The following is a 16,858-nucleotide window of genomic DNA, read 5'->3' as shown; positions in this document are numbered from 1 at the left end:
TATATTATATTATACTATATTATATAATATATTATATTACATTATATTATATAATATATTCTTATATAATATATTATATTACAATATCTTATATAGTATTATAATATATTAGATAATAAAACATGATAACATAACAAATTATAACACAACATAACATAAAATTAAATTAAAATATAACATAAAACTAAATTAAATTAACTAAATTAAATTAACTAAATTAAATTAACTAAATTAAATTAAACACCTCATTGAAGTGAAAGAAGTTCTCAGTTGCGAAGACATCCATCTCCGCCGGCACTTCGAACGCGAGGCCTTCGCCGTCTCGCCAGCTCAGCTTCACTTCCTGTGCATGCACAATACTATTCATATTTATAGTTATAAATTTCTTTATATTAATTTAGATATATATATATATGCATATGTATATATATGTATGTATGTCTGTATGTATGTATATGTATATGTATATGTGTGTGGATATATTTATTCGTATATACATCGGTGTAGAGAGGTGTATCAATCTATATATATATATATATATGTATATATATATATATATACCTATATATATATATATATACATATACATATACACATAGATGTATTTATTCATATGCATTATATAGATATATATATTTAATTGTATACGTATATGAGTATAAACATATATTTCTATGCAGATATATACATATGTATATACATATATATATATATATAATAACATAGACAGATAAACAAGCAGAAAAATAAACAAAAGTCAAACAACAATTAATAAAAGCGAGCAGAAGAAGAGGGTGAAAATAGAGAGAGTAGAAAGAGTTTAAATTATCTTTTTATTTTATTTTTATTCTATTTATTTTATTTATTTTGTTTATTTATTTTTATTTATTTTTATTTATTTTATTTGTTTTATTTATTTTATTTATTTATATTTATTTTTATTTTGTCTTACGGTGCGGCAGCGCTCGAAGTCTGCAGTACCTCTTGCCCTCGTAAGCCGTTTACTCTGCACTCTCTTTGCTTCTTCTCTAGCTAGAGATTTAATCTTTAACTCATCCAGGTGTCTCGTCAGCTCCTCCCATGTCCTTACCCCTGTCTCCTGCTGCTTGCTGCAGCAGCTTATCTACGTGCTGCGCATAATGTGTACGAAGAGAACGAGCAGCAACACGTACAAGCGCTAGCTGCCGACCTAAGAAAAACAAACAAAACTATATTTAATTGTTTATTAATTATTAATTATTAATTATTAATTATTAATTACTTATTAATTATTTATTAATTGACTATTTATTAATTATTAATTAATTTATTTGTATTCGTTTATATTTACTCAAATGAATATAAATTAATTTATATTCAATCATATTAATTTATATCTAAGTTTAAATAAAGAGAGACTCAGAAGATATACACAAAAACAGCAAACTAAAATGTATAAATAAATAAACAAATAAACAAATTAAATAAACAAAGCAAATAAACAGACAAAACAAACATACAAGCAAACTACCAAGCATGCGCCCCTAAACCCTAAACCCTAAACCCTAAACCCTAAACAAGCAAAGACAGAAACAAAAGAACAAGAAATGAATGGAAGGAAGCAAAAGAAGAATAAAGATAAAAAGAAAGATAGTTAAAAACATAAAAACAAAGAAAAACATAAAAAGAAAGCTATTTAAAAAGACTAAAAGAAAGACGAAGTGCAAGATAAAAATAAAGATAAAAATAAATATAAAATAAATATAAAATTAATATCTGTCTACCTCACCAAGCCCCAAGAAACTCTTTGTAAAGAGCAGCATCTTCTTCTTGCCGAGGTTTAATATTTTTAAATCTGCATGCCCTTCTACAGGAAGTAGAAAAGAGTTATTTGTCTCTTCATCTTGAGGTGTATGTCCATCTCCTCCTCCTGCTGCTGCTGCTTCTCCTGCTGTTGCTGCTGCTGCTGCTGCTGCAGTAGCAGTACCAGCACCATCAGCATCAGCAGCAGCATCAGCAGCAGAAGCAGCAGAAGCAGCAGCAGCAGCTTGTTTTATTTCTTCTTCTTGAAGAATAGAGAGAGGCAATTCAAAGACAACTTGCGCAGAAGCCCCTCCCATCTCAATCATAGCCCCTGTTGTATTATTTTGCTGTAAATGTATATTATTTTGAGGTGTATGCTGAGCGTTATGTGTATATTCTTCTTGTTTTATCTGTTTATTTTGTTTTATAACTGCTCCTGTCTCTGCAGATATACGATTTAACAGATAATTAAGAGACAACCAGCCTAATACACCTTCTTCTACACCTGAAAGTACGCTGCATGCAATATGAGGTTTATAAAGAAGCCCCCAAGTCTTTAAGTTTTCACATATCGCAAACATTAGAGTTTTTTGTTTATCTAAAGGTAAAGATCTTATGCCGGCTGTGCCTCTGAACAACAATAAAGAATGCCTTCTTTCTTCTCTATTAGGGATAGCTTCTTCAACAGCTTTTAATAAATGCTGCAAGTAGCTCTTCAATGTCTTCGTTAATGCAGCGTCATTGTGGTATTTCTCATTGCTAACAGCTGCTGCTGCTGCTGCTGCTGTTCCTGCTTCTCCTTCTTCTTCTGCTTCTTCAGCAGGACCTTCTCCTGCTGCACCTGCTGATGCTGCTGCTGCTGCTGCTGCTGCTGCTGCTGCTTCCTTCGCCTGTCGTAACTCCTCCTCTACACTGTCTACAAATGCTGTTATACCAGGGCTCACCCGCTTTGTTGCAATGGCAGGGACATTCACCTGCACCTGCACCTGCGGTGTTGCTGCTGCTGCTGCTGCTGCTGCTGCTGCACCTGCTGCTGCTGTTGCTTCTGCTGTTCCTCCATCTGCTGCTGCTGCTGCTGGTGTGTACGTATACGTGTACGAGTATACATACAGCCGAGTGCCGGTGCTTCCCGCATCAATTACAACTGCTTTTGCCTCGAATGGAGGAGCAGGAGCTTCAGCATTTGCAAGAAAAGAAGAAGACAGAGCGGCAGAGAGAAGAAGAGTAACAGAAGAAAATAAAGAGAGATAGCGATGCCGAGTGTCTACCATCATCTAGAAGCCAGGAAGCCCTCAAGAAGGGCTGTACATACACTGCAAGACCGGAGCTCCCTTCACTCAAACAAAACAATAAAGAGGCAGCCAATGCAGACAAGCGAATGAAGTAATTGAGATCTGCACAAAACTACTGAAGGGCTCCCTAATGCATCATCTACAGCATCTGTTGATCTGCATCTGTCTATAGGTTATTGTTAACTGATAAATTTTCTCTCTTCAATAAAGTAGATGCGCAAGAAATCGTTGCAACCGCGGCAGACAGAAACAGGCTGGGGTAGTAGAGAGGGAAGCGCGAAGAAAAACAGGAAACAAGGAAGAGGTTCAGTGTGAAATGTTTGCTTTTCAGGGTAAATTAATGATAAAAACTAAATATACCTGCTAATAAATATATCTTTTCATGTTTTTATCGAATAAAATGCAGCGATAGGAGCCGCAGCAACATCTCCAGCTGTACGTACACCTGGCGGCTGCGAACAGGGGGGGGGTTGATAGTCCTTTTAATTCTCTATTTCTTCGTCTTTTTTTGCTTTCTTCTTCAATGAAAATAATATTTTTCATTGAATAATAATATATTTTTCCTTTCTTCGAGCAAACTTTACCGCTACACATGCCTCCGCTTCCGCATTCAAACAGGATAAAGAAACAGCCATGAACCCTCAACGCTTATGAAAGAATTCATGAAAAATATATTTTTCTGAATTAATTTAAATTAATTAATAATAAATTTACTCCTCAAAGGTGAATTAATACGACTCAACTCGGCTCTTCACCAGTATTTCTGCATCTAAATCAGAAATATTCACCGTCAGAAGAAGAAATTCAATTAAAATTCAACAGAACCCGGGGAATGCTTACGACCCTTCTTTTTATTTTTTTTCTCTCTTTCCATCGTACTTATGTATTTCTTAAAAGCAGCATTTTCTTTAATGATTGTCTTTTATGCCATTAGACGGGCGGATACAAAGGCTCCGCTGCATATATTTCAAGAAAGAAGAAGCGCTGAAATTCTTTCAATTTAAATTATTAATAATTTTAACAATAAATGCATTTTTTGTGTGTTTGTTCGGGTGTATGGAGTTTGCTGTCCGTCAATATTTTGCGTCTCTGCATATATTATTATAATAAAAACTCGTCTCTTTCTATCTAATACCTTCTCTGTATTATTATATATTATTAGTATTATTATTGATATTAATAATAATATTATTATTATTATTACTTTGTATTTGCGCATGCACTGTTAGCAAACGCCTCCACAGGCCTCTCTATGACCCACCTCACTGACTAACGTACAGATATACGCATACAGATATATACATACAGAAATGTATATATAAACAATATACGAATGCATACATAATAAACATATTTCTCTATATATATTATATATAATAAGTAAACTATATATATATATATATTTATATAGATAAATAAATAAACATATAAATATAAAGTAATATGAATAAGTCGTTCGGTTAAACAAAGCCCATTAAGAATTTCATCTCCTTCTGGAGTTGACGGGCAGCTTCAGCAGCAACAGCTGCGAGAGGGGCAGTGGCTGCAGCAGCAGCAGCATCAACAGCAGCAGACACCCTGTAGGAGCAGAAGCAGCAGCAGCTGCTCCTGCTGCTGCTGCTTCTGCAGCAGGCCTTTGCTGCGTTGCTCTTAAGCTGCGCTCATAGCTATTATTCAAATATAAAGCGGAGGGTATTTAAAGTTTATTTAAATTACAACACGAAGGAAGACAAACAAACGAACAAACAAACAAACAAACAGCATCCCTTAAATAGAGACGCCTGCATGCATGCATGCATGCATGGGGCTGCCAACCCTCTGCATATGCATTCAAGACAATAACCCCAGGCAGCAGCAACTGGAGAAGCAGCAGCAGCAACTGGAGAAGCAGCAGCAGCTGCTGCTGCCGCTGCTTCTGTCTTTGCTTTTCTTTCTATTGCAGCCTCTCTGTCTTCCTTTTTAAACTCCTGCGAGGTGTTGCTACTGCATCTCTGTCTTCAAACTATGCATCCACCTGCTGCTGCATGCACGCATGCAGCAGCAGCAGCAGCAGCACGGGTCGGCTGCCTTGAATCCCTTCATTTATTAGATGAGCGCAACCGCCTAAATTTTGTTTTTAGTTTTGAGAGCAGAGACACTGGGAAGCTAACGCTCTTGCGTAGTCCTTGCTGCCTCTTCTGCTCCTTTGCTGCTGCTGCTGCTGCTGTTGTTGCTGTTGTTGCAGCAGGAGTTTCTCGTTCTACGCGAGACCAGGGAGAGCGTATCAGGCGAGGGTTTGCTGCTGCTCTTGCTGCTGCTGCTGCTGCTGCTGTTGTCTCTGCTGCTTCTACTGCCCTAATAACTGCTGCTGCTTCGATGCCTTTGGAGGCTCTCTCTGCTTTTTTAACTTTTTTTCTTAAATCTTTTTGATTGTTTTTCTTTGATCTTGTTTTGTCTCCTTCAGCTGTCTCCTCGTGCAGCTGCTGCACCCTAAAACCTGCTGCTGCTGGTGCTGCTGCTGCTGCTGGTGCTGCTGCTGCTGCTGCTGCTGCAGCTGCTGCTTTCTCTTTCCGTCTCTGCCACCAACTCTGTCTCTTCGTGATCTCTTCTCTCTCCCTTTGTCCCCCGCTGTTGCTGCTGCTGCGGTTACTGCTGCTGCTGCTGCTGCTGCCTACAGCAGCAATATCTTTATCTGTTTTTCTGCTGCCTCTCCTCAACAGGCGCTGGAAATCTAAAGAATTCTGAGGCACTCTACCGAAGTAAGCTTCTGTTGTACTCATGTAGCGGTGGGCCCCCCTCTCCCGCTGCTTCTTATTAGAGGTTGGGGGCCCCCGAAGGAAGGAAGCTTCAAAATCCTCTGCTGCATCTCCTGCTGCAGCTGCTGCTGCTGCAGCTGCTGCTGCTGCTGCTGCTCCTTCTGCTGAAGGAATACCCCACATCTCTCTTGTAAGGTTTGAAGAAAACGCAAAAGTCTTCTGCGGGTACACCTCCGGCTGAGATACGCTGCTGCTTCTGCTGCTCCTGCTGCTGCTGCTGCTGCTGCTATTCGTCCTTCGTCTTCTTGCTGCACCAGCAGAGTTTGCAGGCCTGACAGCCACTCTATGCGGTAGTGAAGAGGGGGCCCCCAATGCCTGAGAGGTAGGGGGCCCCTGTTTAAGCCGAGGCCCCTTCACTGTACGTACAGTGGATAGCTCCATGGGGGCCCCCATGGTGCTGCGGCGCCGAGTTGCTGCTGCTATCCTTGCCTGATTGTTTTTATTTTCTTTGTCTTTTGTTGCTTTATCTTCGTGAGATAAGAAAGATGCAATTAACTTATCCTTTTGCTGCTGCTCTGCTGCAGCACCACCACCAGATGGTTTGGCTGCTGCAGCAGACCGCCTCAAGATCGTCCGTCTCTCCCCTCTCGTTGCTGCTGCTGCTGCTACTGCTGCTGCTACTGCTGCTGCTGCCTTGTCGTCTTCAAGAGCTTGCAGCTGCTGCCCACGCTGGTGGGGGCCCCTAGAGGTTGGTGGGTGAGGGGCCCCAGCAGCACCTCCAGAGTAGCAGCGACGCAAGAAAGCCTGAGGCCCTGTAGCAGCAACAGAAGCAACAGCAGCAGCACCAGCAGCAGATGTAGCACAAGCAGCAGCAGAAGTAGAAGCAGCAGATACAGTAACAACAGCAGAGGTAGAACAAGCAGCAGCAGCAGCAGTAGAAGCAGCAGAGACAGTAACAACAGCAGATGCAGCACAAGCAGCAGCAGCAGCAGCAGCAGCAATATAAAAGCTGGGGGAGTCAAGCAGTTGAAGAGATAATACGCAAATTATTGTTTAATATATGCATGCAGCACCGCACCTTGGAGGCCCTCAGCTTCCCCTCCATTGAGGCCTAAGATCGCTGCAAGCGCTCCAGTGCTGCCGTTGCAATTATTGCTGCTGCTGCTGCTGCTGTTGTGGCTGCTGCTGCTGCTGCTGCTGCTGTACCGTTGCTGCTGCTGCTGAGGCACTGCAGCAGCTGCTGTGTGCACAACCTCAATCTTCCTTAGAAAATGCACAGCCTTCACCGCTCCCCTAGATGAGGGGCCCCCCGGATTGTACTGAGCGCTAAAAGAAGCAGCAGATGCAACAATAGGTATTGTAGGGGGGCCTCCCGACGCTCCTTTGGGGCCCCCAGCAGACTGCGAGGACCTCCAGCTGTTCCTGCTGCTGCTGCTGCGCTGTAATCCTTGCGAACTGCTGCTGCTGCTGCGCAGCGATGAACCTTCATACTCTTTCATCTGCATGCAACACAGACAGACGCAGAGACAGCACATACAGCTAGCTCCCTATACACCTCAGCACTGTACGGCCACCACCTGCCCTCTTAAATCCTAACTCGTTACTACCTCCTACGCATGCATTCATGCATGCTTTGAATTGAATATACGAAAGCAACGCCTTTGACTGGTGATGCACTGGAGAGGGTTTCAACCCGAAAGCCCCGAAGGCAAGGAGAAAGGCAACAGAAAGAAGAGCAGAAAGATGTGTGTTTATTTAAACAAAATACAAACATCAGGCTTACTTTAGCTGCAGTTGCTTCGGGGGGCCCCACAGAGCACATAACCTGAGCGCTGCTGGAGTGGCTTTCAACAACAACTCCCCCCTGACTCCATCTGAAAGATTGAGAAAGTCTCAAGTAGCTTCTCTGGGGTATAAGACGTGGAGGGGCCCCCCTTGAGGGCCCCCCTTGGGGCCCCCCTGGGGGGCCCCACTGCCTCTCATCCACACCACACCAGCTGCTGCCCTCCGGAGGCACAGAGGGAGCCGACAGACCCCCCAGACCTCCAGGGGGGCCCCTAGAGCCCCATGGCAGCATTATAGGCATAGAGGAGCTCATTAAGATGTTGGAAGAATAAGGTAAGCTGGGCAGGCACGGTGAACAGAGGATAAACTAGGTACTAACTCGAGGCCCTTTGAGCATAGAGCAGGCTACCCTGAAGGTAAAACACCTTTTTAAACACACACAAAGGTCTTGTTATTGCAGATACTTGTCTGCATCTGAGGGACTTCAAGGCCGGAAGGAGAAGAGGGAAGAAAGCAATGTATCGATGTTTGCAAACCTCGGCGCGGAGATGCAGATGAAGGCGGCAGTCATTTGATAGGGCTTCTGGTCACTCCATTGGCCTTTAAATGGACGCCTTTATCGAAAAGAGCGATAAAAAATAGCGTAATGTGCAAATTAATTCAAATGAAATTGAGCAATGTGCGGCTTACATGATGCTATCTGCAACAGAACCGTTCCATTCGAACGCCGACGTTTCAAGGTGTGCACGCAGGCTGAAGAGCTGCATTTCCAGATACCATTTGATCAAATAGGTTATAAATCCTAAATACTTCTTAAATAAACGAGAAAACACAGAAAATAAGTTATTATTACGCTGGATCAGCTGCCTGACCGGTGGGCCGGTCGGCCTCTGCGCTGACGTTATGCCTCGGGCTGTAGCTACGAAGACGCGGGGCCAGCATGCAAGATATAAATGAGTTTCTTGTGTTTTATTCATATTCTAATGTTGTGTACTCTCCGAAATAACGCCTAAATATACATTATAAATGCAAATTTGCCTCGGTTTCCTCCGTGTTTCCCAGGTTGCGCAGGGTTGGCTGCAACAGCATCAGGAAGTTGAACATGGTCGAGTTCCTGAAGAAAGCAGCGGAGAAGCAGCCATTATATTCACATTTTAAAGCTCTTTCATTTTATGATTGCCTGTTGGGCATTTTGAAGCATTTTCGCTGCTTTCTTGGAATGCGCGATCAGAGGGTTCTGATAAATAACCTGTGGAAACTAAGGCGACATGAGATGTGCAGCAGACCCATTAAACAGAACAGCAGTTAAGCTGCTGGATTAGACAAGAAAGGATTTGATTTCTTTTACTTCTGATGAGAATAATATTGTGGAGTTTTTGAAATAGTTTTAAAGGTGTTTGCAGCATCTGATGCCTTAGCGTACGTACGTATTGTGGATATTTGCAATAGGAAGAAGGCGTTTGTTTTTATTCTCATTGTTTAGAGAAGCTGGGATTGAAGAAAATGGCTTTCTTCGGTGTCAGTACAAATCTCATTAACTGCGGCACTCCTAGCGCCAGTCAGAAGTCTGAAAGCAGCGATATGTCGCCCTATCAAGCCGTCTTGATAGCTAGAGAGGCGCGCATGCGGGGAATAACAGCAGCACAGCAGACATTTGCTCGTCTTCAATTTGAATATGGACAGGCATATGCTGCTTATCAACAATTGCAGGTTCGTTCAGATAAAGAAAATAACAACTTTATCCACTTATTACTAAATATTTTTATGCATTAGTACTATTTTCATTAGTATTATTATTCTTATTCTTCTTATTTTCATTATTTTCATTATTTTTATTATTTTTATTAGTCGATTGTGCAGCATCACAGCTCGCACCACCGCTGCATCCCGAGTGAAAGCATCTTGACTTCAATTGAACTTACCTTCCCTGCATTGCAAGCATTTATAACAATAATAATACTACTACTAATAATAATAGTATTTATAATATTATTATTATTATTATTCGATGATTTCAGGCTAATGTCGCTGCGAAGGCAGAAGCAGTGGAGGCATACTTTAACGGAGAGGAAGCTGCTGTTCGTTCTGTTTGTGAGAAAGCAGCACAAGCAAAGTTAATTCAAATGCAAGAAGGGGGTTCAGATTATACACATCCAAAGTATAAAGCTCTTGTTGCAGGTCTGTAGTTTTCACCCTTCCTTTATCTGTCTCTTCCCTTTACTATATTGCTGTCTCTCTGTCTCCGTCTCTCTGTCTCTCTGTCTCTCTGTCTGTCTATCTAACTGTGTTTTTCTGCTTGCTGTTGTTGTCGGTTGCTGCATCTCTCTCTCTAACTCTTTATCTCTCTTTCTTTACTTCTTTCTCTCTCTATCTATCTATCTATGTATTCATATCTATCTATCAATCTATGCGTTTGTTTATTTGTTTGTTTTTGTTTGCTCCTCCTGCTGTATTGCAGTGTTTGTGTTTGTTGTTTGCTGTTTATATATATATATTATATATATATATATCCTTTTGTTTGCTTGTTTGAATTAGAGATATTTGTTTGTTTATGAAGTCTCTCTCTCTTTTCTCCTATTTCTTATCGTTGTCTCTCCTTTACATTTCTCTGTCTTTTCTTTATCTTTTCTTTTGTTTTCTTCTGTCTTTACTTTATTTTAAATTTATTTTTATTATTTTTCTTTATATCCTTCCTTCTCTTTTCATTTACTTTTTCTTTTCTTATTATCTATCTTTTTCATTTCTTTATATTTTATCCTTGCTTTTTTTGCTTGTCTTTTCTTTTCTTTTTCCTTTCTTTTTCTTTTGATTTTATCTTTATGTTTATTTGATTTCTGTTATTTAATTCAGGTTTGAGTGCGGATAGAGTCAAGGCTATCGACGACGTGTTGCTGCCTTATTATACTTTTGCACAAGAGTTAGAGAATGCTGAAAATGCGCTCTGGGCAAAACATGCATCTCTTCAAGCAGCTCAAGTATAATAAACGCTGCTGCTGATGCTGCTGCTGATGCTGCTGCTGCTGATGCTGCTGATGCTGCGGCTGATGCTGCTGCTGATGCTGCTGATGCTGCTACTGCTGGTGCTGCTCTAAATGCTGCAGCTGCTGCGAGTGTTGCTATAGCTGATACTTAAGATGATGCATAATATGCTGGATTATCTGCTACATTAGCTGCTGCTAGCGGTGAAGTTGTGGGTAATTGCTGCTGCAGCTGCTGCTGCAGCTGCTACTGCAGCCGCTGCTGCAGGTGTTGATGTGTATATGTTTGATTATATGTTGATGTGCAGGAGGTGCATAAGTTGTGGATGATAGAATTAAATGCAGCAGACATGCAGCTGCAGACGATGCCAGCGGAGCAGAGTTTTTCTACAGAACGTGTACGTAGAGCAGAATAAATAAAAATAAAATAACTCTTTTTCTCTCTTTCTCTTTGTTCTCCCTTTATTCATTTCAAGATAAAACAATATACATCTCAAAAGGGCTTCTCTTCGATATATATATATTATAATATACATATGTATACAATATATAATATATATGTAAACTCAGCTGCTTTACTTCTCTTATGCATTTACGATGAATATATGCATGTGCCTTGTTGCAGAGATATACTATTCGTCTATTTATTTATTTATTTATTTATTTATTTATTTATTTATTTATTTTATTTTATTTTATTTATTTATTTATTGGGTGAATGAATGTGCAGGTGTTGTTTTGTATTTGCTGATGTCTTCTTTTTCTCGTTGTTTATTGAAGCCTTTTCTTTGTTTGTTTGTTTTTCTTTTTTGTTTGCTTTGTTTTATTTTATATTGCCTCGTTTATATTTTATTTGTTTCTCTGTCTGCTTCTTTTGTTTATTTTATTTTCTCTTCCTTTGGCTGAGGGTGTGATATGCCGTTTAGGGTTTAGGGTTTATATTATTCATTTAAAAATATTAACAATTATATTAATATTATTCGTGTTATTATTGTTAATATTATTTTTATTATTATTATTTAAATTTCTCTCCTTGTTGCTGCTGATTCAAAGCAGTGCGAACTGCTTCTTTTGTTTGTTTTGTTTGTTATATATATATATATATACGTAAAATGATTAATTAAATGCATTAAATATATATTTATAATAATTATTCTGGTTATATTTAATTTATTTTCTTTTCTCTTTGTTTTTCTTTGTGCAGAATTTAGCGGAGTTGAGGCATTTAGCTCAGCGAGTCGCTGAAATTAGGAGAAAAAGAATATTACAAAGAAAGAAAGAAAAGACAGTAGTTAGACATTTAGTAAAAGAAGAAGAAGCTGCACAGACACCCCAGCAAAGTCCACAAGACAGCACACAGGTACGCAGATACACCTAACTAATAATTTACTACACCTCAACAAACACAACTCAACGCTTAACTGCTGCTGCTTCTGCTGCCGCTGCTGCTGCTGCTTCTTCTTCTTCTTCTGCTGCTTCTTCGTCTTCTTCTGCTGCTGCTGCGTATTAGGGGCTGTTTGTTGTTGTCTGCTGGGGTGTATTCTCTGCGTCTGCATGCATGCATGCATTGCTTTTAAGCTTGTACAGCTAACCATCCCTTTATATCACTTCTTACAGCAAAAGCAGGCTCTTACTGAATAAGAATTATATTAGTAGATTATAGATGCTTCATTTGTTTATATTTTATAATAAACGAATAAATCAGATGCGGTAGCTAAACAAACAACGAGAGACTCTCCCCCAGGGAGTATAAGAAAGCTGTAATGGTTTTTTTATTATTTTCTGCTTCATATTGATGCTTCTTTCTCTTTATTATCTATTATTATTACCCTTTAATGTATTTAATTGCTTGAATGACTGGCCGTCTATCATATGAAGTATTTATCTTTCTTTTTTTTCTTCTCTGTCTTCTTCTTTCGCTTGCAGCAGAGACTCTCTCTCTCCACAACCTCTTCAAAATCACGCACAGCTTCTGCTCCTCCTCCTGGCAGTTTATTTCCAACGGAAAGCAAAAAGAAATCAACAGAAAGAAAAACTAAAGTTGATTTTGATGCGAGCAGTTGGCTCTGACTGCTGCGGTGTACAGACACCTCAACGAAGAACAAATGCAGCACTTTATTTTATTTAGATATTGTTTTTTTTGTTGCAATAAACAAACAAACGAACGAAAAACAAACTCAATTCATTTTATTATATCAACGTATTACGACTAGCGGCTCTGTTGTCTGTTTGCTTGTTGCTGTAGAAAATTATATTTTATATTTCTACGGCTAGCGGCTCTGTTGTCTGTTTGTTTGTCGCTGTAGAAAATTATATTTTTATATTTCCTCTTATATATAATACACTTCTAAACTATAAATGTTTTATGATTTCGTTGCTCCCCTCTATTTCCTGTCTGTGCACTGCTCTATTCTGAAGCATTACATGCGTTTAGCTTCTCTACGCTCAAACAAATACTCTAAAACGCTGAGATTAACTCTAAATAACATATATATGTGCATTATATATATATATATGAATCTACCTACAACCATCTCTCTCTACATATATATATATATATATATATAATATATACCGTTTCACTTGGTGCTGAAGTGTACGGCGCAGGACAAAGAAGAAGAATAATAATAATAGTTATAATAAACAAAAGTCAATAACTCAGTGCTGCAGGCGTAGAGAGAGAGGAAGGCCTGGCTGCTGCTGCTGAGAGTTTTCTATACAAATAAACATCACCACCAAACAAAAGAAAAACAAAAAATTATGCATAATTTTGTTTAGCCCCTTGTTTATTATTATTATTATTATTATTATTATTATTATTATTATTCTCCAATCTTGCAACAAATAAATACAGAGTCAAAAAGAAAACAATATCTTGTGCTGTATGCAACAAACACGCCTCACCGCAACTATAATATACAAAATATATACAATATATACATATATATATATTATATATATTTATGTATATAATATATATTATATATAATATACATACTACGTATATACATATACATATTGTGCTGTAATTGATATTACTTCCCTATACAATACAACACCAAAAACAAATATAAATATTATATATATATATATATATGTGCATGCATATATTTATATATATTCATATACATATATATATGAACGTGCTTATTGGGCGCCCGTCGCTAGGAGGCTATAAAACCTAAGAAGCAACTCAAGTAATTCAGGGTTTGTCTTCTCTAGTGTATCTGCAGCTCCTTCTATGTTTTGTAGGAAGTATTGTTTTAGGAGCTCAGCTGTACGCCCTGCTGATGTCTTCAGTTTTTCTGCTTCTTCTTGGGCAATGAGAGTTGCATCACCTATGACATCAGTTGCTGCTGCTGCTGCTGCTGCTGCTGCTTTTCCCTGCTTCTCTGCTGCTGCTTGTACTGTGTGCGAAACAAGATCAGAGAGCCGCTCAATGAACTCCCTTAAGGAAACCCGTAGCTCTGCAGCAGATATAGCGGTGAGTTTAACCTTCTCCCTCTGTCTCTGCATCTCAGCAGCAGCAGCTGCTGCTGCTGCTGCATCTCCTGCTGCTGCTCGCGCTGCTGCTTCCCCTTCTAACACACTAAGAGTATCCTTTGCAAGGCTTAAGAGAGCCTCCTGCTGCTTCTTGCTGCTGCTATCTCCCAATAGGGCAACCAGATCCTGTAGCATCGACGGGAATGCTTCTGCTAAAGCAGAAGCAGCAGCAGCAGCAGCAGGAGAGTTCACTGCAGCAGCAGCAGCCTCCAGCGCCTCCTCAGCACCACCCATCCGTGCCTGAAGCTCTTGCATAACTCCCTTTACTACGTTATAAATTTCTTCAGCTTTCTTCTCCCCAAGCTCAGCAATGTTCAGGCCTCCTGTTGCTGCTTGCTGCAGCCCCAAGCCGACATTCATTAGCTGCTGCATGATTTCTGCTGCTGTCTTCTGCATGCCTTCTTCTGCTCCCTCGGGGATAAGAGGCTCCTGTAGCTCCTCTGCAAGAAACTGCTGGATTGCAGCAAGAGGGTCTGATTCTGCTTCTTTTTCTCCTGCTGCTGCCCTCTTGGCATCTTCAGGTTCCTCATCATCAAGACTTTCTAGAGATGTTAAGCGACGGACAACGATAGAGGCTTCTTCATCGTCTTCTGCTTCTTCCTCTGCAAATAGGTTGCCTAGTAGAGACCCCCCATCGTCAGAATCGCTGCTAGACTCACCACCACCTTCAGATGGAGACTCCTCAGCCTCCTCCTCCTCAGCAGCAGCAGCTACCTCGTCAGCAGCAGCAGCAGCTGCAGTAGCCTCATCAGCAGCAGCAGATGGAGCTGCTGCTGTTGCTGTTGCAGTGCCGGTGGTGTCGGTAGCCGGTGCTTGTAGGGTATTTGCAGACTCTCCTACCTCTTCTGTTTCATCTTCGCTAGAGAAGCCAGCAACTTCAGTATCAGCAGCTGCTTCCGCTGCTGCTGCTTCTGCTGCTGCTAGTACTGCTTTTGCTTCTTCTAGAGCTTCCTGAATAGACTGTTCATCGCCACCGTCTACAACGGGTTCAGGCTCTTGCCGAGCAAGAAAGCCTCCTTCATTTGCACTAACATTTACTGCAGCATCGGCTTTAGAAGGATAGAAAAGACAAATCTGAACGAAGAGCCCTCCGCAGACAAGCACGGACTTTCTGAGGTGTATCGCCATCTTCTTGAACGTGAAAAGTGAGGGAAACCTGGTTTAAAAAGGTTTAAGAGGTATATTTGATAATCGCAAGACAATTAAAACAAAGAAAACAATTAAAAAGAACAAAAGAAATTTAAACTTAATGAACTGATGCACTGGCTTTCCTCTCATTCATCTCTCGAGATGCCTGAAGACTGTGGAGGCTCGCGCCTTAGAGAGCGGTGATTGCTTTCGATGCTCGTTGAGGCGTTTCTTCTGCTTTTTTGTTCAATTGCACTAAATTTAAACGTTTAAGTTAAAATAATCCGTATTATTATTCATTTAAAAGGAAATTAAATTGTTCTTAACGACAGAAGAAAGAACTTCGTTCAGCGAGGTTTCTGCACAATTGCAGAAATTCATTGAAATCCATGCACGCTCAGAATGTCTATGGAAGCGAGGGGAAATGAGCTCTATATTTGTACGACTAAGCAAATAAGAAGATTAAAAGTTAATTAAAATTAATATGGGATGTTAATATAAATATAAATGGAATAAATTAAACGAAAAGATATCCAGTCGATGCACATATGAATGCATCACCAGTGGTCTTTAGACTCCGCACTCCTCCCTCGTTGCTTAGAAGAAAAAGACAGTCTATTTAAAATATATTTTCTGTATTTTAATCATTAAATTTAAATATATAAGCAAATGAGAAGGTTTTGCTTTGTAAACAATGAAGACGCAGTAGCTAATTCTCTATTATGGTGTTATGTTATACCTACCCTTAGCACGAGAATAAAGAATAACAAGAAAGCGATGCCTTACACACAAATATATATAAATATAACATATACAATTATATAGAAATGCAACGGATAAATAAATACATATAAGCGCAGAATACATAAGTATGTACAAATGGAGTATACCTAAACACAAATACAGATAGTACACATAAACACAAATATATATAATAAATACAGTAAATAACGCTGCATATATTTATATATATACATATACAAGCACATGTATATAAATATATAAAAATACAGTATAATATAGAGCTACATACTGTATACACACTCTGTCTATACTTCATTTTATAATTATTTTTTTTTCAATTTCTGTAGGTCTAACGCAGAAAGACGGGGAAATAACGCCTAGACACAGCAACGAGGTGCTGTGAAAGCTTTATATATATATATATATATGTATGTATATATAGATATATGTACGTATATATATATTCTATATGTATATATGTATATATATATGTATGTACGTATATATATATTCTATATATATATATATTATTTGCATGTATATTTTTATCTTCATTAACACCTATTTCTTCAGTCTTAGCCCGCTGCCCAGCGAAGAAAACTCAATACCGCAGACTTCAACTGCATTGAAGACACACAGCACTGCACTTAATTAATATAAGAGAACAAGTCATTAAGTATATCTACATATGTATATATATATATGCATATATATGTATGTATACGCGTTTATATGTAGAGATTTAATGATTTTATCTAAGTAAAAACATGCGTATATATGCATATATATATATATATTATTAATCTTGAAGATGATATATACTCTTCTCAGTGCATATCTATATTAAAGAAAAACCCTAGCGAAGCCTTCC

At 39.2% G+C, this 16,858-nt stretch overlaps 4 protein-coding genes across 4 annotated transcripts; 1 reads left to right on the top strand and 3 right to left on the bottom strand.

Annotated features, from left to right (window-relative positions):
* Positions 1–1,748: 1,748 nt before the first annotated feature.
* On the bottom strand, positions 1,749–3,053 carry EAH_00026180 (GDA1/CD39 (nucleoside phosphatase) family domain containing protein, putative; the record flags this gene model as incomplete). The annotated part of the gene is made up of 1 exon (XM_013396562.1): positions 1,749–3,053. The coding sequence occupies one exon, from the start codon at positions 3,051–3,053 to the stop codon at positions 1,749–1,751; it is 1,305 nt and encodes a 434-aa protein (XP_013252016.1).
* Positions 3,054–5,152: 2,099 nt separating this feature from the next.
* EAH_00026170 (hypothetical protein, conserved) lies at positions 5,153–8,361 on the bottom strand (the record flags this gene model as incomplete). The annotated part of the gene is made up of 4 exons (XM_013396561.1): positions 5,153–6,621; positions 6,888–7,308; positions 7,593–7,932; positions 8,285–8,361. 4 exons carry the CDS (start codon positions 8,359–8,361, stop codon positions 5,153–5,155), a joined length of 2,307 nt encoding a protein of 768 aa, XP_013252015.1.
* A 736-nt stretch (positions 8,362–9,097) lies between these two features.
* On the top strand, positions 9,098–10,575 carry EAH_00026160 (hypothetical protein, conserved; the record flags this gene model as incomplete). Its single annotated transcript, XM_013396560.1, has 3 exons — positions 9,098–9,304; positions 9,613–9,772; positions 10,445–10,575. The coding sequence occupies 3 exons, from the start codon at positions 9,098–9,100 to the stop codon at positions 10,573–10,575; spliced, it is 498 nt and encodes a 165-aa protein (XP_013252014.1).
* A 3,144-nt stretch (positions 10,576–13,719) lies between these two features.
* EAH_00026150 (hypothetical protein, conserved) lies at positions 13,720–15,243 on the bottom strand (the record flags this gene model as incomplete). Its single annotated transcript, XM_013396559.1, has 1 exon — positions 13,720–15,243. One exon carries the CDS (start codon positions 15,241–15,243, stop codon positions 13,720–13,722), a length of 1,524 nt encoding a protein of 507 aa, XP_013252013.1.
* Positions 15,244–16,858: the final 1,615 nt, after the last annotated feature.

Source organism: Eimeria acervulina, genomic scaffold (assembly GCF_000499425.1).
Source record: "Eimeria acervulina Houghton genomic scaffold, Eah_scaff217, whole genome shotgun sequence".
Lineage (NCBI taxonomy): Eukaryota > Apicomplexa > Conoidasida > Eucoccidiorida > Eimeriidae > Eimeria > Eimeria acervulina.
This window is presented reverse-complemented; position numbering and strand designations above follow the sequence as displayed.